Source organism: Sesamum indicum, linkage group LG10 (assembly GCF_000512975.1).
Source record: "Sesamum indicum cultivar Zhongzhi No. 13 linkage group LG10, S_indicum_v1.0, whole genome shotgun sequence".
NCBI classification, from domain to species: domain Eukaryota; kingdom Viridiplantae; phylum Streptophyta; class Magnoliopsida; order Lamiales; family Pedaliaceae; genus Sesamum; species Sesamum indicum.
In genome coordinates, this window is record NC_026154.1 from 1,115,705 (window position 1) to 1,142,158 (window position 26,454).

Below are 26,454 nucleotides of genomic sequence, written 5' to 3' on the forward strand. Positions count from 1 at the left end.
TCTTCTGATTTTTATGGGATCTCTCTCCCATGGTGATAGATCTTGTTTCATGCGAGAGTAATATGCAGACGACGAATTCAAAGATTTTAAATTTCAATTACTTTGTGAAAGAGCACGGATATAACAACTAGTAAATTTAATATTGGAATATTTAGTCGCTACCGAACGTTTCTTTTTCCTGTTAATATGTCATATACGTAGTATGACGGGTACTCCTGAATAATTATTATATGCATTGCTGTACGATGATTGTTGTAATAAATTAGGTTAATTATTTGCAGTTGTTGTGTCGATGAAACAATGTTTACAATGTTGTTAAGTGTGAACTCAACATGCATGAGAAGCGTTCCTCCAAAAGCCTTTCTTGAAGCTCATGAATTTATATATGTAGCATGTGGCTTTGCAGTAATCTCTTTCGCCTCAATCCGAATCTTCTATTATAAATTTATATATATATATATATATATATATATATGTATGTATATAAAACTCATATATCTGTTTATTTTATTACAAATATCTTATAAACATAACATGTTAGCATATTTTCCAACCAATTTAATTCTAAATTAACATAAACATAAGGTTGAGAGTTGAGACTAAAAAACAAGAACACATCAATTCATTCCCAAGAAAAGCAACAATGAGTAGAAATCAGTAATTTGATGCAAATCATCTGTAACATTACACTTAATTTACCTTATTATTGAAGATTATCAAAGAAACATTGCAATTTGATACAAATCAATTACAAGTTTCCATGTGCAATGGCTGTGAATATAACTTACTTTACAACGACAATTACGAAAATCTATCATTAAAAAACAAATGCTGAAAACGTAAAGGCGAGCGTGTACACATCTTCTCACTGGACATTACGCATGATTAACCCCTCAAAAATTGCATAGAGGTCCTTGTTATCTTGGCCAAATATTTCATCCGCCTTCCGTAAAGTTTCCTAATATAAAGCCAAATTAGGTAAAACAATCATAATATATTGATAAAAGTAGCTCGGAAGCAAGAAAGCAAGAAATGGCGGGTGGATATTGACCGATGGCATACCTCCTTCGTTTGTTTCTGGGAATTAAGTTCCTTCACGTTCGCCAGAAACGCCCCAAACTGCTCGTATGATAGCCGATTCCTGATCAAGCAAATACGTCGTAGTGAACTTGATGAAAATTGCTTCAATGTTATGTAATGTAACGATATTTTGCATATAGCACAACTAGGAATATCTATCTACACTATTTACTAAATGTGAGGAGGTAGAGTAATTTTTAAAAAAATACACCTTGAGTCTATTTATTTTCCCACAAATAATTATCTACCAAGAATTAATTTTGAATCTATAATTTTCTATTCTTACACATTTAGAATTATTCATTTTAATTTAGTTAAATAAGTACAATAACAATTTAAATTTTGCATGCTTATTGAGTGTGCTCGTGCCGTTGGTATCATCAATATAGTAGATGGATCTTGCCATAGAAATATTCGCCAAATACCGTCTACATTATCAAAATTTTCATGAGAAGAATTTTGATACCTGACCAGGCGGAAGAATTCTTTTCCATCAACGCGGGTTTTCCCTGACATGATAGCAATTTGACGACAAAATATTTAGTTCCCCTACTATACATCTCGGAAGTATTAAGAACCAAATGCAGCAAAATTATGATTAAGCTCTGATAACTGACCGGGTTGTGATCCTGGCATTGAACTGAACGGACCAGAAGGCATAGAAGAGAATGCTGAAGATTTATCATCAAAGAAGCCTCTTCCAGTTGAAAACGAAATCGAATGTCTCCTAATTGGAGACATTGGCACCGGTGTCCTCGAAGGAGACACTGTTGCAGATAGACTTGGAGGTGAACCAGGAGGCGTAAGGCGAGGTGTGCTAGTTTGGGATGCTAGCAATGGGCCGTGTGGCACTCGGGGCCTCAAGGCTATTATGAGTGTAAAAAAGAATAGTTAGAACGGATAACCTCCAGCACTTGAGACCTTCAATCTTACTAGGGGAAAAGCAAAGACGAAAAGAAAACTGATGGCTCTTTCAGGGGTTCTTCCTTAGACGCAGCAAGAAATGTCCAAACCGTACCTTCACTACTCTCAGTGTCCTCAGCAACTGAATTCCCAGAATCTGAGAATTGGCTTTGAAGGGAAGTTGTTCGATTAGGCGGCAAACCAGCAGTGTCTTCTGAAATAATTCAAGAAACATGATTAACACAAACTATTCGACACATTCCCTGGTAATAAGTGATTCTTTAACTTCGTACAACTTCAAGACTTTCTCGATTGATTGGATTCGATAAGACTTAAGTAGCTTAAAAACAACCTAAATATGCTTGTCCTACCCAATACTCATGGCCAGATATTTAAAAATGATAAGACAAAACAGAGATCCCTAAAATAGTAATTAATGTCAGTACATAAATAACTCAACAGACATCAACATTGTAACCTGAATTGATTGGTGGCAGTGGCAGAGCAGCGTTAGGAGGAATTGCCTAATATCATCAGACAAAGAATTCACAAGTGCATATAAGAAAGACTATAACGACAGGAGAACGTTTCGCAGAAAACAATAACTTATGCACTTACGGGCTTGTCTTCATCCTCTTGCAGCGACCGCATGAGTGTCTTTCTGAAGGTTTCCAACTTAACAAAACACCAATTTGACATTAACAGTTAAAATTCATGCATCTTCATTTAAATGTGGGAAGGCATCAAATAACAAATCCAGAACAAGAGAACTTAAATGGTACAGACCCCCATTAGATTGTCTTGTTTGGGCTTTGGATAAATCGAAAATGAGTACGATATGTGCAGTGCGGTCAGTTCGAATATTCTATTACAAAATAATATTGCATACTGTACATACGTTCACGTGTATAAAGTAGGCATCGTCGATATATTTTTTATACGCATATGACTATATTATTAAATGATACGAAATGCAATAGGATTTTACGATAAGAAACGAACTCAAGTATGGTATACCTTAGCAACATCACGATTCAGCTTCTTTACAGCACTGCTCAGCTGTGCATTCTCCTTCATCAAGCTTTCCTGCCATTCAAAAACAAAAGGATGAAAGAATAATTACTCATATACAAAATCAAGAAATTTCACGCCTACTTCCTCCATCCCAAGATAAATGTCGTGTTTTAAGCCATAGCACGAAATCCAATTTTCATATCTTGAATATCATAAATTCAGTATCGCACTTTTGACGATAAGATAAGAGACTAAGAGTCAATCTATTTAATTTCAGAATAATTTACGGATTCCAATTCAAAAATCTTAACTTTCGCCGGTGAGATAATGGAAAGAACCCTTCAAATGAGTCATCAAATTATCAGCTAAAGTTGCATTAACTTCATGTAACTGAAGTGAAAACGGATACGAATTCGGGTTCCGCAAACGGGTTTCCGGACCTTTTCGTGCTGAGCCAGGGAGAGCTTATCAGACGCTTCACTGAGAGAGGCATCGAGCGACTGGAGCTGCGACTCCAACCCGGAAATGATAGTGTCCCTGTCGGCGAGCTGCTGCTGGAGCACAGACACCTCCGACTCGAGGGCGTCGACGCGTGTGGAGAGCGCAATGGAGGTGATCTTCCGGGCGACATCCAGCTGTTCGAATGGGTCCGACGGCAAAGCCTGCAGCAATTCCTCGGGAAGGTCGAACTTCGGCGATTCTGTCGACAGCATTTTTCATGTACTGTCTTATTCTTGATTTATTTTTGTAATATTTTTGGGTATTTTTTTAAGTTTTTATAGTTAATTTGGTGTGAAAATATGGGAGCCACTAAATATTTCAGAGGTCAAATATTCGGATAAGGAATTGGCATTTGTGCCCGTCTTTTATTTCGTGTAAATAAATGAATAATATTATTATTAAGGTTAAAAAGATAGAAAAAAACGAATGGTTGCTCTATTTTTCTTATGTCTCCATCATATTTTCTTTGATTTAAATTTTTTTAACCAGGTTGAAGTTATATTTTAATTTAATTCTAATATTTAACAAGCCGATTGCTAGTATGAGTTTCAAAAAAAAGAAGAAATTAAGTTGTGAAATGTTGGCAAAAATTGCGTATCTTGATACCATGCATTTGGGTCATTTTCAATATAATATAATTTGTTACGATTTTCTCACATTGCATATTATAAATTCAAAATTTTCTTAATTTTAGTCATCGTGGCTCTTTTTCGTCCAATAATTATCAGAGCCATTGGCAAGTTGTTAAGAGGGATTCTAATAGCTCCGTTAGTTATTGAAAAAAAAAAATTTGTGAAACTAAAATTGAAAAAATTTTCAACTTATAGATACAAAAATATAATTTCTATGCTAACTTGGTTGACATTTTGGTGTTTTTATCATTGTTGAATAGGTTTGATTGTAGTTCAAATCGGGCTTTCAAGAATTAATAATAAAAATTTGTATCGGATAAGTAATGAATTAAATTTAAATCAGATTTATACTTCAAATTGTTTGAGTTTCCCATAAGCCATATCGCTAAGAAAAAAGTTATATAAGTTTTAAGTTTGATTTGCAAGAATATTGGTATTTAATTGATTTCATAAAGTTTTTAAAGTAATATGGAGTTGTGTGTATGGTGTTGTCATTTCTTGCATTCAATGATTTCACAAAGCAATAGTTGCAGACAAGATTATAATCTTGTAAGGATGTTGTATGTATGTGAATTCTTGTCACTGCAGTTGAATTTCCATTAAAAATCCTCAACTGCTCCCACCAGAAAATACCACATTCGGGCGAAAAGTAGTCCAAAATACAGCAGCTGCAACATAATCCGCAGACAAGGATCCAGCGCCGCAATGTTAGGTTCACTAAAGGTGTTTGATTTGATTCTTATTCTTCCTTGGTTCTATTCGGTTTACAGTTTGGACCTTGTCACTTTCACGGCTCTTCCAAAGTACTGTTCCTATATTCATCACCTGCAATGCCAGAACTTCCGTTTAATAAACGGCCCCTGGAATTTGAGCAAGGGGACGGAGTTGAAAGAGGGCTTCCTCGTGAGTACCGGTTCCGTGCAGAGGTGGTGCTCCTTGTTGACTTGAGACGAGCCTTTCTACCCTGTAGCAGTGTGATTGAGTGCTTTAGTTTCCAAATTGTTTGCAGGAGAATCAAATGGACTATGCTCAAAGGCAAGTGAATCTGAAAGACACGGGTGGAAAGAAATTACCTTTCCCATGCATTTCTCCAAGTGAGGAGCAAATCTTCCAGCCATAATAGCTCTGCCACAGTTCATGCATTCGAATATTTCGTTCGCAATTGGAGGGTGAGTTTGCCCAAATATATCAACCACGTATTTGCCATTGGCTTCACCGCTATTGCTTGGATCAGATGCTCGTGCTCTTGCTTCCGCAGACAATCTCAGTTCCTCTTCCTCGTTATCTAAATTACAATCAAGTCCTAGCCTTGCAATTCGGTGAGACTCTGATGCAACATCAACTATGATAGAATCAAGAATGTCAACGAAAAGTTTGGATAACAGCTGCAAAAGAAACCCAAGAACAACGAACTCTCAATCATGTATATCGCAAATTCACAATAAGCATGACACCACATGAAAGCCACATCATTATGTAAATCATCAGTTTAATTAATGAAGGATTTCTCAGAATCCAATTTTACCACACTCTTGCAACATAACGAGACATTATCTAGATTTTGCACACTGTGTAGTGTGTTGATAATAAGGGAAGAAAGGGCATAAGATCATAGTAGCACGACAAGAAACTGTGTATCTGTTAAATACAATAGGCAAAGTTGAGACAACAAAGCAATATTAGAAGTAAAATCCATTTCAATGGGGTATAAAAGCAAATTTTGATGGGTAAAACATGCAAACAAGTCCCTTAATATTTGTACAAAAGACTTGAACCAATGTGGCGTGAAGTTCGTCATCTAATTTGACTCAGTCAGTGAAAGAATCCACTCAGATCCTCTACAAGTTATATACTAAATAGCTTGAACTAAACAACACTAGAACGAAACTCTGAAATGAAAATGGAAAAAACAGTTTGCTGAAACACGGCAAAATCTCTTAAACTACGAGATACAACTAAAGGGATGACTACCTCAGAGTCTGAAGACAGATCATCCTCTTTCAGCATTGACATGAGTATAGCAATAGAACCCCAATGCTTATCGAGGTCATGCACTAGAGAACGCAATCAACTGAGGCAACAAATATTGCTTATGAGCTTGTCACAACAGCCAAACTTCAAATCAAAATATGAATCCATCCTCAAAATCTAATCATCATTTCTGAAGTCCTCATAAAATTTGGTTCCAATTCGATAAAAGCATACAAAAACACAGTCATTCAAAAAGATAAACAAACTAATTACAAGCCTTTTTTCCTTATTTCAAGACACATACCATTACCAACTCGAGTATCATAAACAAAAACACTGATCCATTAGTTTCTTCGAGCATTAAGCCAGCTTTTATTCGCTCTAGCTAATTCAAACCGGCATGGAAGTGACATAAAATACAAATCTACAGCTTCAGAAAAATAATCACATCATAATACAAACATTTACAAAATTCTTTAAAACAGAAAAGACATCAAAATTCGACATAAATCATAGAGCTTCGGATTCGGGAAGCAATCACTGGGGTACAAAAACACACTTCTGCATCCAAAACAATGCGATACCGGACCAAAATTATTTTTTAACAAAAAAGAAAAGAGTTTCGAAAACTGATGAAACTATGAAATTGACCAGTAATGCAAAAAATTGTAGGAGAAAATGACAGTGCCGCAATCAGTTTTTTGAATCTAATGAAATCCCCAATAAGCAAAAAATCAATCCGAAAAACCTTAGAAAAAAAAAAAAAAGAAAACAAAAAGTTACAACGTAATTAAAAGAAAAAAAAAACAAGAATTACCCAAATTGGAGCATAAATTTCAGCTTCGATCAGCGAAAAAGTAGACAGTAGCGGAAGTAACAGTTACGATCAGTTTCGAGATCGCTAAAGTCCCTCTTCCCAGCTCGTGCGCGCTTTATTTAGGGAGAAAAAGCGACTTCAACTGGGAAAGGGCCTTTATGGGCCGAAATATTAACAAAAGGCCGAATCATGAGATTAGACCCAAAACGTAAAAAATATTGGCCCAGTCATTAAGATATTTGTATAATGGGCCTATTTGAAATGGGCTGGACTTTAGCCCATTAGAGTCAAATACTATATATTGTGTATATATATATGTGTGTGTGTGTAAATATAATTAATATAAACCATTCCTATAGTAATGTCTTTATGCTTGTCTTTTTAAGGAGACTTTGACAATACAATTCAAATGTTAAAAATTTAAAATGAATTTGATTATTTGTTAGGATGTTTTTGGTAAAATTGAAATGAATGAATGATTGTTCTTTACGCTAATTAACGTAATAAATTCTCTTATTTTACGTTGTCATAGGTCTATACTTCAAAATTATATATATATATATATATATACATTTAGATAAAAATGTAAAATCCCTCTAAAAAAAATCAATAATATATTTACTTAAACTCGTATATCCCAAAGTTATTTATCTCGTTTTTTTGTTTCTTTTTTTCTTAATTTTTGATAGGTACGACAGTCCAATCTTATTAATTTTATTATACTAACATCTAGTTGGCCACTAATGATCATAATTGTTAAAGCAAAGAGATATCCAACAATAATGTCAATATTTTTTTTAAAAAAAAAATAGCAAGAATCATTGCAAATCTGATAGTACTTAAAATATTTGATATTTTGGGTAGGGAGTGTTAGAATATCACAAGTTGTTAGTTTTGAGGAAGATGTCCCCATTAAGCCTTCCCATAAAAAGAGGGGTTTGAGACAATAATTAAATATCAATAATAAACTATATTTCTCTTTTCCTTTAAAAAGGGGTTTAAACTTTTGAGTCATTTTCTTTTGGACCCCACATTTCCTTGAGATGTTCCTTTCTTTTTCTATATTACATTTTTTTATGTAATGAAAGTGAGCCCATGTTTGGGTCCCACCTAAATTATCAACTTGCAATTATAGTTTGAGACAATGGGGATCCAGCTTTTAATTTTCTAATAAATCAAATGGTAAATTATAATATTCCATATACACTGTCCTAATATTAAATCCAACTACATAAATATCATAGTCTATTTCTCAAAATTGTAATTTTAGTTACAAGAACGCCTCATATTCTTTGGGGTACATTCCACCAACACGTCCCGCCCCTCAGGGGTGCATCGAAAATTTCATAAAAGACAGAAAATATTTGTGTAAATTAAACATAATATTAAAATTTGTTCGTATAGTTTAAATGAAGAAATCCAAGGCTCAAAATTATATATTATATTTACGTATTATAAGTATATATTTATATATATTTTGCACCAAATTATCGATATTCTATTTTTATCGCTTAGGTACATACTCGATATTCAAACACAAGACATTATATATACAAGTTTTGTATTTGAACCATTAAATTGTCCCATGAAAACATTCCAAGTGAATCAAAAATAATAATTAACAAAAAATTAGTCAATGATTGAAGGCGAATTGAAGGTATTTTTGGAAGAAATTGCAGATGTAGTGTCGGAATGCAGCTTTGTGGGTAGGCATAGGGAACAATTTTGAATGGTATTGGTAGGTTTAGGTAAGATGTGGGACTAAAATAGAACTAAACAAAATAATATGATGATGTTAACTTTGCTTAATTCAATTAGAGCAATGCACATGTTAGATTCCTTGACTCACTCATCAAAATTCCAACTCTAACCTTATTTATAATAATAATTATTATTTAGTCTACCAATTAAGACAATGTTATTTTTTAAATTTTAAATTTTCAATTTAAGTCTCATAAATATGTGAATAATATATCTCTTGCTTATGCCAATTTTATTATTATTATTTATTGTGATTTTGTTTTTTGAGTGAATAATAAAAGATTGTAAAGAATACTACTAATCAACTATAGTGGTGCAAAATCTCAATTTTTGTTGGTGAAACCAAAATATTGTGACAGACTCGCAGCTAAAAGCCATAGCAAATATTTTGATTATAGATAAAATCATGATAAATTATATTGACAGTCCTTGAAATTATGTTAAATTACACAATATTCCCTACCTTTGCAAAATTACAGCTACACCTCATGAAAATGTGTTTGTATAAGCTTTGCCTTTTAAATAGGTGTAGTTGTAATTACAACTATAATATTAGGGGTGTAGCTGTAATTTTATAAAAAAAAAAAATGGTGTTTGTATATTTTGACTTAATTTGATTTATCCTAAATTTTAATTAACCATAATTAAATCTAATTTTTCACATTTAAATTATAATCATTTATAAAAAAAATAATTCATTTTCTTGTCTCCTAATTGAGTTTCAGTTTAGTCAAGTTGACCTCTTTTAGTATTATTTAATTTGTTTATTGATCAAGATTATTTTATTTAATTAAAATTAAAATTAAAATTAAAATCTCGATGTAACAATATAATTATCGTTCCCAAAAAATAATCAATTAAAATATTTTTAGGATATAAATAAAAAATATTGGGGATATCGTCTTCAATCATTTCTCCTTAATTATTGTAATTATATATTTAATCAATCATCATTAGTGTCTGAATGAATGAAATAGATGCAAGTGGGGTTTAATCTTTTTGTTGCTTTGGGACTCCATAATTAAATAAATCAATATAAAGATATGTACAACCATTTTCTATGATATAATACTGATTATAAGATGCTAATAATTGGGGCAGTCTTAATGGTTTTGGTTAATCACTAAGATTAATTTTTAATACTTCTCTTTTTGATGTAATTAATTAAAAAAATAATTGAAGTATAATAATCTTTTAGGGTTTATTCTCCATGTCCTGCTATGTTCGTACATCACACGTGTATTCAGACCTTACCCATAAAAAATAATTAATACGTTTTATTTTCTGAATTTATATCCATTTTGAACTGAAATCTAAATTTATTGATAAATGATAACTCCTATTTCAAATAATAATTAAATTTAAAAATTGATTCAATTACATCATTATTTTAAATTAATGAATACATTCAAACGAGAAAATGAAAAAAAAAAATTACTATAAGAGGATTGTTTTGAACAAGTTTACGTGTGATGGGACATAATTATTGAGTAGACCAAGTATTCTCCTAATGCTAACATTCATTTTCAAGACTCTTTATTTTTTGTTATAATATGATAGCCTTCGTGTCCTGTCGTTTCTATATCTATATAAGAAATAATTTTTTTATTTTAAAATAAATTTATAATCTCTTTTTGATAATTTATACGATAAATATAATATATTTATTTTATGATTGATGTATAATTAAATAAAATTATTAATTATATAAAAAATAAGATATATTTTTATATATATAATTAATTTAATTAAATAAAATTTGATTTGGATAAAATTTTTAGAGATGAAAGCACTTGGGATAGAGGTAGAAAGTGAAAAGGAGAGTGTAAGGTAGTTGGTATATAGGTAGGACAAGAAATAACTGTTGGTTGAAACTGTAAAATCCTAACGCGACTAGTAGATGCATACGCACTATCCACGACGTGGCGAAATGCTAGTGGGCGAGCATAATAAAAAAGGTGATAGGACAAGTAACTGGAGCACAGCCCATGGACAGATTACAGATAGACATTATGTATGGTGACGGCCCACCCGCAATTATACATTTGCGCAAAGGTGAGACACGACAGTTCGCCGTTCATTTCCAATTCACGCCGTTAACACCCACGGAGAACTTTCCTACAGTTTTCTGCACTGGCTTCTTTCACTCACACAACCAACTACACAAAATAAATATTTTTAAATTTATTTAATTTATATATTAGAGAAAATTGTGAGCAATAATTTAATTTCAGTATTGTTTAAATTGAATTCCGAATATTTCAATTTAATCAATAAATAATAATAATAATTGGAGAGAGAAAATGGGACATGAAAGCACCACCAACTGTACTCCACCGGACCCATTAAGGGATAAATGACAAACCTAACGGAAAAGAAACGCCGTTAACTCATGAACTAACGCGTACTCAAGCCTAAAGGTGAATCAAACCCGGCGGCCCGGTTTACTTTTTCTCTCTCTTGGGTTTCATGTGTCCACGCGTCCAGGGGTAGGTCGGTTTTGAAGCCACCTCTTTCTCTCTCTAGGTTTTTATATATAATCAATCTTCCCCCATCTGGAGATTGTATTAACTTGAGAACGAAGAACAGTGGATACAAGGAAAAAACAAAGGAATTTGATAATCGAGGAAGAGGAGTTTGGTAAGAAAAGAAAACCCAAAAGGAGGGCTACTCTTCTCTTCTCTTTTTTCTCTCTACGAGCGTTTTCTGCAAACCCCTTTGGTTGTTTGGGGCGAGATTTTGATTCTGGGATCCCTCTTTTTGCCAAGATTTTCTAGGGTTTCATTTCTATTTGTTGATTTTTTGCTTTAAGGGTGAGTGAAAGATGGGAACAGAGGTTTTGAGGCCGCAAGATTTGTTGGCTGACAGATTCCGTGCGCCTCCGGCGTCGTTTCAGCGCCGGAGGAATTTTCCCGGCAACGGAAACTTGACCAACTTGATTGTTAACCGGAAGCCAAGCTACAACAACACGGGCTACAAGAAGACGTCTCCCAGGCCCGAAAAGAAAAAAATCAACGCCGCAGGGGATAACGGCGGAACAAAGAAAGCAACCCAGGGCTTCGCCGTCTCCGATACACGGCGGAGGGACGACGGCACCAACGGAGGCCCCCATGTGACGATTTTGAGAAGAGGGCAGTCGCTGGATTTGTGCAGCCCGAAAACGAGGGGTGGAAGTAACAGATTAAAGTCTCCGAGACAGAAACCGATCGACGACCTGGCGGTTATCAGCACCCGGAGAAGCGGACCGCCGTCTCCGGTAAATGTGCCGAAGCAGATCCGCCTGTCCCCGCCGCCCCTTTCCGACGTGTACGCGGGATCGGCTTGTTCCCAGTCGCCGTCTCCTCGATCACTACCTTTACCTTCTTTTTTCAACAAGAAACAGCAAAATGACAGCATCGACGAGTCGTACGATGATTCAGCAACTAGAGACTTAAGGCGTCTGCTTCGTCTCGATTGACATCCATCACTCTTCAGTTCAAGTTTGGAAGTTCGCTTTTTTGGGCTCTGAATCTTCCGGGCATCCTAAATTCCACCCGTAGATATTTTTTCACAATACGGGCCAACGGGTTTTAGAGTCCCGGGACTCAAGAGCAGGAAAGAGAAGCGATTAATTGAAGTAATATCTAGGGCTTATCATCTTTTCCTTTTTTCTTTCTTCTTGGAGTTCCATGTCTGTAATCTATTCCTGTAGATTATCATCTGGGGTTGTAAATTGGTGGGAGGTTTACGACTTCCTTCACTGATAATTTAGGAGTCTGAAATAGCTATGTAAAAACTAGGGTCTTTGGATGGGTTGGGGTTGGGGTTTGTATGTCAGAATTTGGTTTTAAGCTACAGAAATTGCTGAAGCATATTAGCAAATATGCTGTGGGCTAACTCTAGTGGCCCAGTTGTTAATGTTTACGATGATGATGATGGTTGTAATATTTGTAGTTTGATAGCATAAATGAAATAATTATTACTGGTGATAAGATCGTAATGTGTATTTTCAGGTACTGAAACTGGGCCGTGTGTTTATTCTTGCTGAATTTCCATGTTCTTGTTCTAAATTTGTGTGTTTTGAGTAGAAAGTTGGGGGGTTGGTGCTACTGGTTAGAACTTAGAAGTAGACAATGGATGGTGGCCGGAGGAGGGGATGGACAGTCAACGGCGGTGGCTGGAGCGGCAGGAAGGAAGATGAGGTCAAGATTCTTGATTTCAACCATGAAAAAAAGACAAAGAAGATGGTGGGCCGGCCTTGTTAATTTGCAGAAAACAAGATAGATGACCAAAGAAAGGGTCATTCTTGGAAGACGTAATGAGAAGGGGGGAACAGTGCGGCGAAATCAAGGGTAAAAGTCGGCAGATCGCATCACACCAAGATTGCAAGTAACCTACCCACCCCCAATTGAAGAAATTCAGACCCTTCATTTTGAATAAGCAGGCAGCATGAAATTTATGGAGAAAAACCAGAAATGGTGTGGGGGGTGGGTTGGATGTACTAGTAGTAGTAATATGAATGAGAGGTAAGGAAGAAATGTCAATTTTCCAAGTTGTAGTCTGCAATGCAAACGATAAAATTTAAGTTTGTGTGGAGTGTTTGGACCCACACCCTCACCCTCCACCGCCCTATTGCCCTATTGCTTCCGGTGTTGATAAAATATCGTCAGGGATTTGGTGTATTGGTTTCGTTGAATTGAAAGGCCATCCTTTCTTTCTTTCCTGTTTGGGTTTATGGCTGCAAACCTCTCTGCACCATTCTACTGTAAAGGAAAGGAGAATGACGACAGATGAATTGGGGAATTTAGGTCATTTGCGTCCAGAATTTCTCTCTAACTTCCTCCAACACTTCTAAATCAACTTCATGTTCTATGCTTCAAACACGTTTTTGATTGGGCCAAATCGCCCCGCACCCTCAACTTTTGGGCCAAATTGCATATTATCTCGTGTGTTTTCAGAATTGCACATTGGGCCAAATTGCATATTATCACCGTTTTTACTGACACAAAATACTGGAATGAAAATTTATATCTACCATTGATTGACTCATTACAAGTTATTTTTTTTCTTTTACCAAACTACCTTTATAAGAGCGAAGATATACATTCATATGCATTAGCATGTGAAATTGTACAAGAACAATTTAGTCTATGTATAATTACACAATTCAAAAAATTATCCTAATAAATACACATAGGACGATGTGACATAAAAACTAGTGAAAAATAAAAAAATAATTACATTTATATTCACTCACCCATGGCCTTTTTACACAGACAATTTTGCTTTTTGAAGAACTACATATCAACCCGGCAGAATTGTTAGTATCTTTTACATAAACTCTCACACATGAGGCCCAAAAAACAGCATAATCATTACATAAACTATGATTTACGAAGTATATCTGTTTTCGTTGATGTGTTGGTACATCTCTTCCTCTTGATACGTACGTAATAGGTCTCGTATTTGATCAATCATGGCGAAGATTTGTGATAGTTTGGGTTTGGGTTTGAATTTGTGATAAATTTCAGCTATTTCTTTTAAAATTTGAAATAATTAATTAAAAATACCATCGTCGTTTGAGAATTAAAAGTTGAATTACTGCATTTTACCCTTATTTATTTTTTTATAAAACAATTGGAAAAATATTAAAAGAATTATAAGGACTGGTAAAGTAAATAATTTATAAAACATATCAATCCATAAAAATAATTTAAAATTTTTAAAACTATATATCAAACCATAATACATTATTTAAAAGTGCATTTTGATCTGTTCATTACAAAAATTAAATAGAAACCAAATGAAAGTTGACGGAAGGGACTTGTTATAAGACGGACGTTAAAATCATGAAATATTTATAATTTTTTAAATTAAAAAAGTATATTTATAATTATATCAAATCCTGGAGGAGGTGATTGTAATTTACCAATTGACTTATTTCACTTGTACGAGTTTGTTTCTCTTATTATTTATCCATAGTAGTTGCAATTTTACCCCCTTCTAAGGGGTGCTTTCTTTACCAATTAGAACATTAGGTTTCCAAAAGAGGTGTTTTTCAAGTTTTGAGGGGCTAAGTAATGTAATATATATGAGAAAGTTGGTATCTTTTAACTCATGGGCAAGAAACATGAGTGCAAAATTTCTCAACTTCAAATCAAAAAATTTTATCCTAATTTTTGTTTTATTTATTATATACACGTGTACAAAATCTTTCTTAACTAAATAAATAATAGAATCTTTATATATATAACGTATATATGTTAATCAGGGTAGAAGATGTAACATGATTTGAAATGGAAAACTCAATATGAGTTAATAGAAGGAAAATTCTAACTCAAATCAAGTTTGGCCAAATCAATCACATGATAAGTGCATTATATTTGTCATGTGATTGGTCACTTTTTTTAATTTCTGTACGTATCGTACGAGAAGTATATTACACATACTGTATAATTAGTTACGGTATGACTAATCGCCGTTGAGGTCAGAATTTCCACTTGGTGGAGTTCCCACATTATATTATCTTGAAGCATTGAAATTCCGAAGAGTAAAAGCAAAACATATGCAAATTTCCTACTTCTTGCCTAAGCACTAGACATCTTACGTATAAGCAACACCTCAAACGCACACACAGCACTATGTATATATGATCACTGCCCTTGCATTCCATCCACAACTCAGAAATAATCCCAGAAACAAGCACCAAAACAGCCTCAAAACCTACACATACTACACACACTAAAAAAATGTCGTCAAAATCCAGATATGCACCACCAAGAACCGCAACCCAAACCATAACACAAGCAACACTAAACGGCCTCGCCAACCTCATCAAGCTCCTCCCAACAGGCACAGTCTTCTTGTTCCAGTTCCTCAACCCTGTCCTCACCAACAACGGCCACTGCGACATCGTCAACAAGTATTTATCGAGCATCTTGATTGTCGTGTGTGCATTCTCGTGCTGCTTCGCCTCATTCACCGACAGCTACATCGATAGCCAGGGGAACACACATTACGGCATTGCAACAAACAAGGGCCTCTGGCCTAGTTCTCCCACACAAGACTTGTCGTCGTACAAGCTTCGGTTGGGGGACTTTGTGCATGCGTTTTTTGCATTGATTGTGTTTGTTGTTGTGGCTCTCTTGGACCCCAACACTGTGGCGTGTTTCTATCCATCATTTCAGTCTGCTCAACAAGCTCTGCTGATGGCATTGCCACCGGCTATCGGGGCGGCTTCTAGCTTTATCTTTATTGTGTTTCCTAATAACCGCCACGGTATAGGGTACCCTTCCGGCCAGGGATCAACAACTCCATCTTCAGATTCAGATTAAAGGGCATGCATGCACGTGTTAATTATGTAAAACAAGTGTGTGTTGTGCGTGTGCTTGATATATATTATTGGTTGATTGTTTTGGTAAGGGAATAAGTGTTTGAGAGATTTGTTTCCTGCTTCTCTCCATGATCATCATATGGTGAATGCAGAAATTAGTGAGATGTGAAGAGCACAAAAGCGGTCTTCCGTTTTAACATGTAATGAATTTGATTGTTTATACAATATATTTGACTACTTCTTTAGTTTCTTAGTTTTAAATCTTTAAGCTCATTACTTAGCAGAACAGCTACAATCACAAAATTTGCACCTATGGCATGTATATGTTTCCCGGAATAGATGCAACATGATTTTGCAAGCCATTGGAGCCGCCAACATTGGGGCTCTTGGTGCAGTGATTCTCTCTTATACGACTCCCAAAGAACATCTTCGTTTGCCTAACAGAGACGATGTGGAAGCTGGAGTTATAGCTTATAAGATCGCTGCACATGCTGCTGAGTTAGTGGGGCATATCCTCTTGCTCAAGCCTGGGATGATGCACTAAGCAACGCAAGATTTGAGTTCCAATGGATAGATCAGTTTGCCCTGTCGTCGGACACCATGACCGCCCATGCGGTTGATGATGAAACTTAACCATCTGATGGTGCTAAAGTGGCGCATTTCTGCTCTTTGCGTGGGCCTAAATTCTGTCTGATATGAAGATAACTGCGGATGTAAGGAAATATGCTTGAGGAAGCAATCCAGCTTGGTATGGATCCTATGAGCGCATAATTCTTGACTGCAAAGTTCGTAAAAACTATGAGCACTTAAAATTGAGCACAAATTATCTCCCAGTTAGAACAAACGCATCTTCCACCACTTGGGTGAGTAAGTAGCTTCACACTGTGTCGACCTGCTTAAAGAGCAACATCAATCTTAGTTCATGTCAATGTGACAGTGCCATCATAAAAATGTCTTCTGTTAAATGATCGTTTACTCGTTCTTTGACAGGAAAACGACCAGGGCCGTCTGTATTTGCTCAGGTACCGGCGGCTTGGCCAGGACTCCAGTAAGGTCAGGCCGGAAAGTCCCTTTGAATCTGACAGGAAAATGCCTGTGTACGGAGCGTGCATTCTTGCTTTCTGTTCTTTGACAGGTCACAAGACTCATGCACTGTTCAGGACAATGTTACTGCAAGAGAAATGGCTGAAATATTGAAAGTTAAGCAGCCCTGCGGTTCTGCATCAGGCTGGCAAAGGGCTTGTCAAAACTACATCTGAAACTCCAGGAACCGAACATTTTATGTTGCACGGAATGTAATAGAAATGCTAGACAGTAAAGATATACATCCAAAGAATGAAACACTGAAATCACTCTCTTACAGCAAAACATAGGCTGTAATTTTGGTCCGGAATCTGAACGCATTTACAATTACAGAGCTCCATAGAGCTTTCACATTTTACATTGGTTCTCCCCTCCTTTTTTTGTTTTTTTTTTGGTTTTTCACGTTGCGTCCTCTTCCAATGTCGAGGATCTTATCTATATGACAAATACCTCAAAGATGCTAAGGTTTATTGTTTATGTGCAACTACTTATTAAGGAGAACCCAATGAAGCATGTTTCTACCTCAAACTGCAGCTTGAGCTGCGGCCAACCTTGCAATTGGCACCCTGTCGATTAAAGACAAACATCAAACATCAGACCAAAGTTTGGTTGAGAGTTCACGTCGATATAGGTTCCTCATCTGATAAGAAAATCGACAGCTCTGTATAAGAGGTGTTCATTTACCTGAAAGGAGAGCACGAAACGTAATCAAGTCCAGCTGCTGCAAAGAAGGCAACAGAAGATGGCTCCCCACCGTGTTCTCCACAGATTCCGACCTGCCATTTTATGTCATTGTTCAAGCTACCAGTTAATTTACCAGGAAAATAAAAAAGGGAAAGCAACATCATGTTGGAAACTAACAATGCATCATATCAGGTCTGCATTTTTCCAGATCCATTGATTTGAGAAAACTGTGTGTTTGAATGACGAAATGATTGAAGAAAAGCTCACCTTGAGGCTTGGCCTAGCTGTACGGCCTCTTTCCGTTGCCACCTTGATGAGTTGACCCACGCCTTTCTGGTCGAGGACCTGATGTTAACACATTTTGGTTGTCAATCTGTCGAAGTGACAATGTTTTTGAAAGATTGCTAGTGATGACGGAACCTAACAAACCTCAAATGGGTCGTTTTGGAGAATGCCCTTTGCCAAGTATATAGGAAGAAATTTGCCGACATCGTCTCTGCTATATCCGAATGTCATTTGTGTGAGATCATTTGTCCCGAAGGAGAAAAACTCTGCTTCCTTTGCAATCTTCGCACATAAATACAGAAAATAAGCAGAGTTGATTATTCCATCAGTACTAAAGCCACTGTCTCCTCTTACTAAATTTGAGAATAAATGATAAATTTGTCAAACAAACCTCATCGGCAACTAAAGCAGCTCTAGGAATCTCTATCATGGTGCCCACTTTATAGCTCAATGTAGTACTCATCTCCTCGAACACCCTTCTTGCAACATCACGAATCAAACTCACCTGATGACTCAATTCCTGCCGATCGACGACCTTAGAGATGTTAATCTCACCCTCAATGGATACATCAGTCATATTATTACATAAACAAAAGGTACCATAATGTACAGAAATACACATGCCTGAGGTGTTCCGATAAGGGGAACCATTATCTCTGGAAAGACTTCAACACCCTGGTTGGTTAAAGAGATGGCAGCCTGAAATATTGCACGAACCTGCATTTCTGTAAGCTCAGGGTACGATATACCAAGCCTGCATTTTTTGAGCGAAGCCATATACGAAAATTGTAAGAATTAAATGCTAACACATTGTTCAATCTGCATGCTTTCATAGATGTATTTATGGAACGATGAGAAAGAGGATGTGATGGATCTTGTAATATTTCCAGTTAAATATGATGTTAATAAGTACCTGCATCCTCGAAATCCAAGCATGGGATTCACTTCTGACAACTTTTCAACTCTCGAGTAAACTTCTTCTTCGCTCATGCCTGTATCAACAGTTAGTTCTTGGACAATCTGCTCTATTTCACCCTCTGGCAGGAATTCATGGAGTGGAGGGTCTAGGAGCCGGATAGTCACTGGAAGACCTGAGAAACGTAAAAGTCGAACAAGAATTACGATCTCAAAGCATTTCTAGAAGTTTTCTCTAATATTATTAGCTTCACTTTATTCCTTTTGCTTGGTAAAAATGGGTAATTGTAGAGTAGAAACAGGAACTACCATCCATTGCACGGAAAATTCCCTCGAAATCAGCCCGTTGGTAAGGCAATAACAAGTCTAGAGCTGCTTTCCTCTGTTCAGGTGTAATTGCCATTATCATCTTTCTCACAGCCTTAATCCTCTCATCAGAAGCAAAGAACTGAAACAAACAACATAAATAACGTCACAAGTGTTCTGCACAACTTGGAAATGCAACTTGACTTGCATCGTAATAGAATGGATATTCTAAGTTATTTATCGATGCATGAGTAGCAATACAATAACTAAGGACTATAAGAAAATCGATTATAATGTCTTGAAAAGAGAGGAAAACTTACCATGTGCTCTGTCCTACACAAACCAATCCCTTGAGCTCCATTATTCCTAGCGGTGCGTGCATCTTCAGGTGTATCAGCATTTGCCATGACCTTATAGTCCCAAAACATACATTACTATCACCCTTGCAATTTTCGAGATTTTAATGCAACAAGGATGAAATATTACTTCATGAATCATTAAATCACCTTAAGTCGCCTAATCTCGTCCGCCCAGGACATGAAAATCTCCAAATCCCCAGTCATGGCTGGAGGAGCGAGCGCCTGTTTACCCAAGATCACTTCTCCTGTAGAGCCATTAAGTGATATCCAGTCTCCTTCTTTCACTACTTTGTCTCCGATCAAGACCACCTACATCACCAACAACCACCAAAATAGTAAATATTTCGAACACCGAAAACCACACTCGCTTCAGGTAGGATTATTAGCCAACCTTCTCAGAATCATTCACACGTATGTCAGAGCAACCAGAAACGCAGCATTTCCCCCATCCTCGGGCTACCACGGCTGCATGAGATGTCATGCCGCCTCTTGCTGTCAAAATGCCAACGGCAGCATGCATGCCCCCAACGTCCTCTGGACTTGTTTCGGTTCTCACCTTCAGAGATATAAAAATCATCAAATTTCAGTTTTCACAGTTAAATGAGGAGTCAGGAGTAGCATCATTTGTATAAAGGCAGTTCAAATATGTCAGGCCAATCCAGTGGATTATTAGCCAAAGTACAAAGAACAGAGAAATATATGAAACTGTAACACCCAAAAAATGCTAGAAATACTAATATTATTATGTAAATGAAGCTGGAAGAATTACATTCAAAGTAAGTTGTTAAATTTTGCTCCTGACCACGGAAACACCCATAAACAAATTGAATGCCATGCACATTAACAGGAAGAGGGAATAACATGCATCCTAAAAATGCTACTACTATCATGAAATTAAATTTTGGAGTAGAGATAGAAGTGAGAAATGAGAATGCCATGCCTCAGCATCTTCGGCATTGAAAACAACCTGTCCAACTGCGGCACCAGGGGATGCAGGCAAGCCCTTTGCTATGACATAGTCTTTGTAGGAAGATGGATTCTCAAACTGAAAGAAAAATAGCAAATGAAGTTATCAAGAGCGCAAACAAGTGCTGGTAAATGCAAGCAATTCTCAGAAATTTGAAATATGTTAATATTTGATGGATTTGCCAGATATTGGGGATATTTTATAACTGGAGGAAATGTAAATTTAGAATAACAAATTTGTAGATATTTTCTATTTTTTAATATATTTCATGGTATTAATTTCTCAAGTCTATTTATCTTACTAAGATGGAGTCATATAGAAATAATTCTAAGCAAGTTTTACGAGCAGGCATGTACCTGTGGATGAAGAAGCTGATCAAGATGCTGTGGTTCCACCAACTTCATTGCAGCACGAGTATCAACAAGCCCTTCATTTACCATGTCTACAGCAATCTTCACAGCACCATTACCCGTACGCTTTCCACTTCTACATTGCAACATCCATAGTTTCTTTTCCTGTACAGTAAATTCAATGTCCTGCATTTCACAATGGTGTATCATTATCCGTCCAGATGTTGTCTTAAAACAAATCATGTACTATATACCATGATGGTATCTTGATGTCACCAACAATGGCTATGTAAAACTCAGATATGATGCAGAAACTATTACGTGTTAAAACAATATGGATATTATTACCATCATATCTTTGTAATGCCTCTCTAATATTTCACAATTTTCTAAGAGTTCCTCATAAGCTTCAGGCATGCAATTCTTCATGGTGTCCAAGTCGTCCGGTGTTCTAATTCCAGCAACAACATCTTCTCCCTGCTTGGAGATACTGATCAGCCCATAACTTCGCCTTAAAGAGAGTATATTACAAATGAAACAGAAAAAAATCAGAGTGCTTAAGACCTGGGCATTAATTAGAAACTCGCCGTAGAGCGCCTTTTCCCCGGTGCTTGGGTTCCTAGTGAAGAGAACGCCCGTTCCTGAAGTGTTTCCCATGTTTCCAAATACCATGCACTGAATGTTTACAGCAGTTCCCTTCAACCCAGTTATTTGATTAATGTTCCGGTATTTTATGGCCCGTGGACTGTTCCATGAATCAAAAACTGCTCTGATAGCCAATTCTAGCTGTTTTTTTGGATCTACAGATAGATATAACACAAGAAAAATAAAATTTTAAATGCTAAAAAAATTCCGATTTTAAATAACACAAGTTAAACTTGATATGAGAGTACATGTAAAAAGGGTATTTATATACCTGATGGGAACTTTTCACCCTTAGCTTCAAGATAGACACCCTTGTATTCCTCCACCAGCTCTTTTAGATCGGAGGCGGTCAGATCAGTATCTTGCTTTACGCCTTTTGCATTCTTCATCTTTTCAAGTTTTTCCTCAAATAATGAATGCGAAATGCCCAAAACCTTCACGAAATAAAGCATCGGCAGGTTCTCAGAGTTATGTTTCTTCTTGGCACAACATATATCCAACTAGCATTGCTTAGCTTTGTAATTGAACAATGACAGAGATTGACTGAAAACTTACCACATCCCCAAACATGTCCAGGAACCGCCTATATGAATCATACGCAAACCGCTCGCCACTTTTTGCAGCTAAACCAGCAACCACACTATCGTTGAGTCCGAGATTCAGAACCGTGTCCATCATGCCAGGCATAGAAATCTATGTTTCCACAACAATGGAGAAGTTATTCCTTTAAAAGAAACTTTCCACCTAGAATTTCATGCTTCATATTTGTGTTATCTCATTTTTGCTAGATTAGCATACATTTGATCATATTTCTGCATTCCCTTAATTAAAATTGTTACATGCACGTGATATATGTAATATATGACTAACATGCAAAGAACGAACACATACAAAAATCACATGCCTCAAAATTCCCATCCATAAAAAACAGGAGGTCCATACAAGTAAGAACCACCACTAAATGCGACCTCCATAATCAGGACCTAACGACACTTACTTCGGCACCAGATCTAACGGAAAGGAGGAGCGGCCTGGACGGATCACCTAGTACGGCTCCCATATCATTCTCCACTATCTTCAGACCTTCTAATATCTCTTTCCACAATCCATCTGGAAGCTTCCTCCTTATTTTCTGATACTCTTGACATGCCTCAGTAGAGATGGTGAGTCCTGGTGGCACAGACAGCCCGATGCTCGCCATTTCAGCAAGGTTCGCACCTTTTCCTCCCAACTGGTACAAAAAACAGTTTAACTTTAATTCTTGAAACTACACCGTAATGCTGCTAAAGCTCAAAAGTTTTTATACAACTAGTGCACTAAAGACTCGTACGAGTTGATTGTTATATGAACAAACTCGTATAGTTCAATTCCAAAATGACAAAAATGACAGTCCAACATACCATTTTTCATATTTCAGGTGTATGCGTGGAAATTCAACATACTAAAGCGAAATCGAAGCAAGTTCCTAGCTTTATCAACATATATGGTTTTGTGAGTATTAAATAAAATGCAGGTGTTAATCAGAGGCATTTTAACATAACAAAATAACAATCTTCACTCACAACTACAACATGAGAAACTAAATTCTTCTTTTTCCTCAGTAGAGCAAAGGATAAACATATACAGGTTCAAAGATTCTTATACTTACCAAGGACTTCATGCCCTTGTTTCCCTCGCTCCTTCCCTTGCCAAAAGTGAATACCCTCTACGCATACAAGAATGAAAAGAACATCATCAGTATATTCTCATGGGCGGGCGCACCAAATTTTCAGAACCCAAAACCAGAAAGAAAAACAGAGAGCAGTAAACAACCCAAGTTTCACAATCAAGAGAAGCCTGTCAAAAGCTTTCACGCACAACACATATAATCTTTTTCACTAACCATGCATTTGCTGGTTTCAAGAATGCCCAAACATGTAAAAAGCAGTAACTAAAGATCATCATGCTTTAACTTTCATTCAAGAACTCACACTGCAACTTCAAGAACTCATTACCTTCATCATGGTTGGTGTCTGAAAACGAACAACACCCGTTTAATTTCTTGCAATGCAGATTCCAAGAAACACAACAGTGGTTTTCAGCGCACTTGTTGTCTCATTCAGGGTGGGGTTTATAAGAGCATCAAAATGATGTCACTGTAAGACACGTGTTGTTACTACTGCCAGATGGATGTGCAGCTGAAGCCACCTATACTACAAGTTGTGCTGCTGAGTAGGCCCACCCCAGTTTTGACTTTCAGAGCTTATCTTTTCAGTCATAAAAATAGCAGAACAAGATGCTCTAAAGATTCAACTCACTTTTGTCCTGTTCCTATGTTACTACTGTTCCATTAGGAATCGTAGCTTTTTCAAGATATATATATGATTGAATCTTGTGTTCTTCATAGGATAATCTAACTTAGGATACTATGATATAACATGTCATCATTTTTGCCACATCATAGGCCAACAAAACAATCCACTTCAGACTTTTCTTGTCCAACTTTATAGCATGGAAAAGGTTATGTAAGACTTCGTTGCCTATGTTAGTAAAAACACATGATTCATGATTTAAGTGAGAATTTTTAAATGGGCTGTAAATTATTAAATATTCTCATTTTTCCAACAGATCCCAAACTTACAATATTCATTTAACAAGTATTAATTTTATGCTATATGAAATATAACAATCATAATTATTTTTAAATAATCATCTCTAGGATATGTTATAATTATGAATTAAACGACAGAGCCACATATGTTATTTAAAAAATAAATACAATCAAGAAACATTTAAAAATAATATCAAAATAAAACCTTCTTTTGCCATTATGAATCTATGCACTATCCTTTTAAACTAATCTTTTCATTATAATCCTAACAAATAATTCATAATATAGTTATTCTCATCGACTCCAGTACTTTCCCCGTTTTTTATTTAACTAATTAGGCTTATTGGTTCAATAATTAATAGTCCGTGTCTATTTTGTAAATCTTTGTTAACTAAATTCCATTTGAAATTTGCACATAGCATAGCAAAAACAAATACATATACGAATTCTGATGGAAATCTTTTATTATACTTTAAATCCATGCATAAGTATCACGTCAAAGAGTGATTAACACGTATCCTTATTAAAAAAATAATTAAACATAAACATAACATTAAAGTGGAACAGAAAATCCTTAACCACACATGTTCATTGTCCTAACCTTTTTAGTAGTAGGGGTGGGGTCCGAGACTGGAGTGAGTATGGCCTGTGCAGGTGGAGTGGGCTCTCTTCTTCCAGGCTCTGGTCTCGTGAACCCGCTTGCCTCCATCCTGGAACCATGGCACCGAGTGGCTCGAGCCCGACTGGACCACCGGCTCACTCTGGTGCGAGAAGGGTTCACCCCGAGAAGATCAATTTGATCCCCATATTTCTCCTTGAGTATTCTTCTTGTGTACACATCATTAGCTGTAGACCTTATCAATATGTCTTTCACTGTAGAAGACATGATCTTGAAGATGCTCCCAATCTACGCCTCCCTGATAATCATATTCACATATAACCAAATCACAATTTCAACAAAATTGATGAACCCTTTGTGTTAAACGAATTGTTAGCTAAGAAACAAGAACTTCTGATGATCAGACAGAGATGTGTGTGTGTGTGTCAAAATTCATCATTTCACGCACTGAAGTGTGTTTGTGTGTGTATTTTTGCTTCCAGGTTCATCAGAAACTAATATGCTACCAACACACACACACACAATTCATTTAACTTCTGATAAGAGATGTGTGTATCAGATTCAGCAGTTCACGCAATCAAGTGTGTTTGTGCGTGTTCTTGTTTTCAGGTTCAGTATGCTACCAACAAACACACACATCATTGAAATTCTAACCAAAAACACATGTGTCAGATGCATTTCACGCACTCGCGTGTTCTTGTTTTCAGGTTCAGCACAAACATGCTACCAACACAAACACAAACACATCATTCCATCACATATGAGATGATATATATGAAACTCCGAAACAATCAGCTGTCACCTTAATTCTGATTAGATGAGGGGGACGAAAACACAACCCACTCTGTGTGTTAGTATGTGCAATTGTGTGTGTATTTTTGTTGAAGATGAGAAGCCCAAGAAAATGGGAGAAAGTGATTTTTGTGTAAAGGTTATGGCGCTAAGTTACTCTCTTGTGACTATTTTTCTATTAGTTTGACTTTGAAATAAATAATTCAATACTTCCAAGAAATGTATGAAATTTTCATTTTTTTTATTTACATCCACCAAAAAAAAAAAAAAGAATTGCATTTCAATTTGAATTACTTTTGTGTGATGGGCTTCAATTGGCTTTCATCATATGTGGCACACACATCAAGGCTCGCTACTTCAAATTGCTATCATATTAGTTTGGTATATATTGTGAAAAAGTTCTAATTTAAATTTCATTTCGATTATATTTGAATTAATTATATAATAAAAATAATATATTTATAATATAATTAGTGTATAGTTTTAAAAAATAATTAATTAGATAATAAGTATTTATTTTATGATCGATTTTGTTTGCCCATCTTAATTAAAACAATTTATAAAATTCGTCGGATTAAATTATATAAAAAATTATTTGAAACGAAACAAGTTATGTGTGAAATTAATTTTTAAAAGTATACATTTTAAAAATGGTTTGTCAACATATTTTCTTTATTAATTATAATTCTTTTATTATTTTTGTTTGGTTTTTTTATTATGAAATAAAAGATATATAGACCTCTATTATTGGTTAATAATGGGTGGAGATAGATTTTCAATATTAGAAAATAATTGTAAAGAAAGAAAGAAAAGAAAAGGGTAAAGTGGGACCCGTTTGGTGCTGGGCTGGAATATACTCTTTGTCCAA

The 26,454-nt window shown here is 35.9% G+C and overlaps 5 protein-coding genes across 7 annotated transcripts; 2 read left to right on the forward strand and 3 right to left on the reverse strand.

The window, feature by feature from the left end:
* LOC105171463 (uncharacterized protein At4g15545-like) lies at positions 676–3,771 on the reverse strand. Its single transcript, XM_011092593.2, has 9 exons — positions 3,438–3,771; positions 3,001–3,069; positions 2,602–2,658; positions 2,462–2,507; positions 2,099–2,197; positions 1,698–1,946; positions 1,547–1,589; positions 1,063–1,141; positions 676–958 (listed from the first exon to the last, which is right to left on the reverse strand). Exons 1-9 carry the CDS (start codon positions 3,708–3,710, stop codon positions 866–868), a joined length of 1,008 nt encoding a protein of 335 aa, XP_011090895.1. The 5' UTR covers positions 3,711–3,771; the 3' UTR covers positions 676–865.
* Positions 4,673–7,032, reverse strand: LOC105171464 (SAGA-associated factor 11). Of its 2 annotated transcripts, XM_011092595.2 has the most exons (5): positions 6,919–7,032; positions 6,102–6,201; positions 5,204–5,515; positions 5,042–5,094; positions 4,673–4,955 (listed from the first exon to the last, which is right to left on the reverse strand). In XM_011092595.2, the coding sequence occupies exons 2-5, from the start codon at positions 6,141–6,143 to the stop codon at positions 4,952–4,954; spliced, it is 411 nt and encodes a 136-aa protein (XP_011090897.1). In that variant the 5' UTR covers positions 6,144–6,201; positions 6,919–7,032; the 3' UTR covers positions 4,673–4,951. The 2 variants fall into 2 exon arrangements, with proteins under 2 accessions (XP_011090897.1, XP_011090896.1); XM_011092594.2 differs by having other exon boundaries at positions 4,673–5,094.
* LOC105171465 lies at positions 11,240–13,113 on the forward strand. The gene has a single exon (XM_011092596.2). It carries the CDS (start codon positions 11,504–11,506, stop codon positions 12,134–12,136), a length of 633 nt encoding a protein of 210 aa, XP_011090898.1. The 5' UTR covers positions 11,240–11,503; the 3' UTR covers positions 12,137–13,113.
* On the forward strand, positions 15,319–17,571 carry LOC105171466. The gene has a single exon (XM_011092597.2). It carries the CDS (start codon positions 15,408–15,410, stop codon positions 15,990–15,992), a length of 585 nt encoding a protein of 194 aa, XP_011090899.1. The 5' UTR covers positions 15,319–15,407; the 3' UTR covers positions 15,993–17,571.
* On the reverse strand, positions 17,315–25,749 carry LOC105171467 (pyruvate, phosphate dikinase, chloroplastic). Of its 2 annotated transcripts, XM_020697356.1 has the most exons (21): positions 25,597–25,749; positions 24,777–25,092; positions 23,234–23,290; positions 22,583–22,816; positions 22,141–22,278; positions 21,857–22,019; positions 21,505–21,740; positions 21,289–21,417; positions 20,947–21,126; positions 20,550–20,668; positions 20,015–20,198; positions 19,771–19,932; positions 19,585–19,674; positions 19,268–19,406; positions 18,957–19,134; positions 18,668–18,797; positions 18,435–18,563; positions 18,188–18,325; positions 18,026–18,103; positions 17,759–17,850; positions 17,315–17,640 (listed from the first exon to the last, which is right to left on the reverse strand). In XM_020697356.1, exons 2-21 carry the CDS (start codon positions 25,059–25,061, stop codon positions 17,598–17,600), a joined length of 2,904 nt encoding a protein of 967 aa, XP_020553015.1. In that variant the 5' UTR covers positions 25,062–25,092; positions 25,597–25,749; the 3' UTR covers positions 17,315–17,597. The 2 variants fall into 2 exon arrangements, with proteins under 2 accessions (XP_020553015.1, XP_011090900.1); XM_011092598.2 differs by lacking the exons at positions 24,777–25,092; positions 25,597–25,749 and adding an exon at positions 23,580–23,681 and having other exon boundaries at positions 20,015–20,180; positions 20,532–20,668.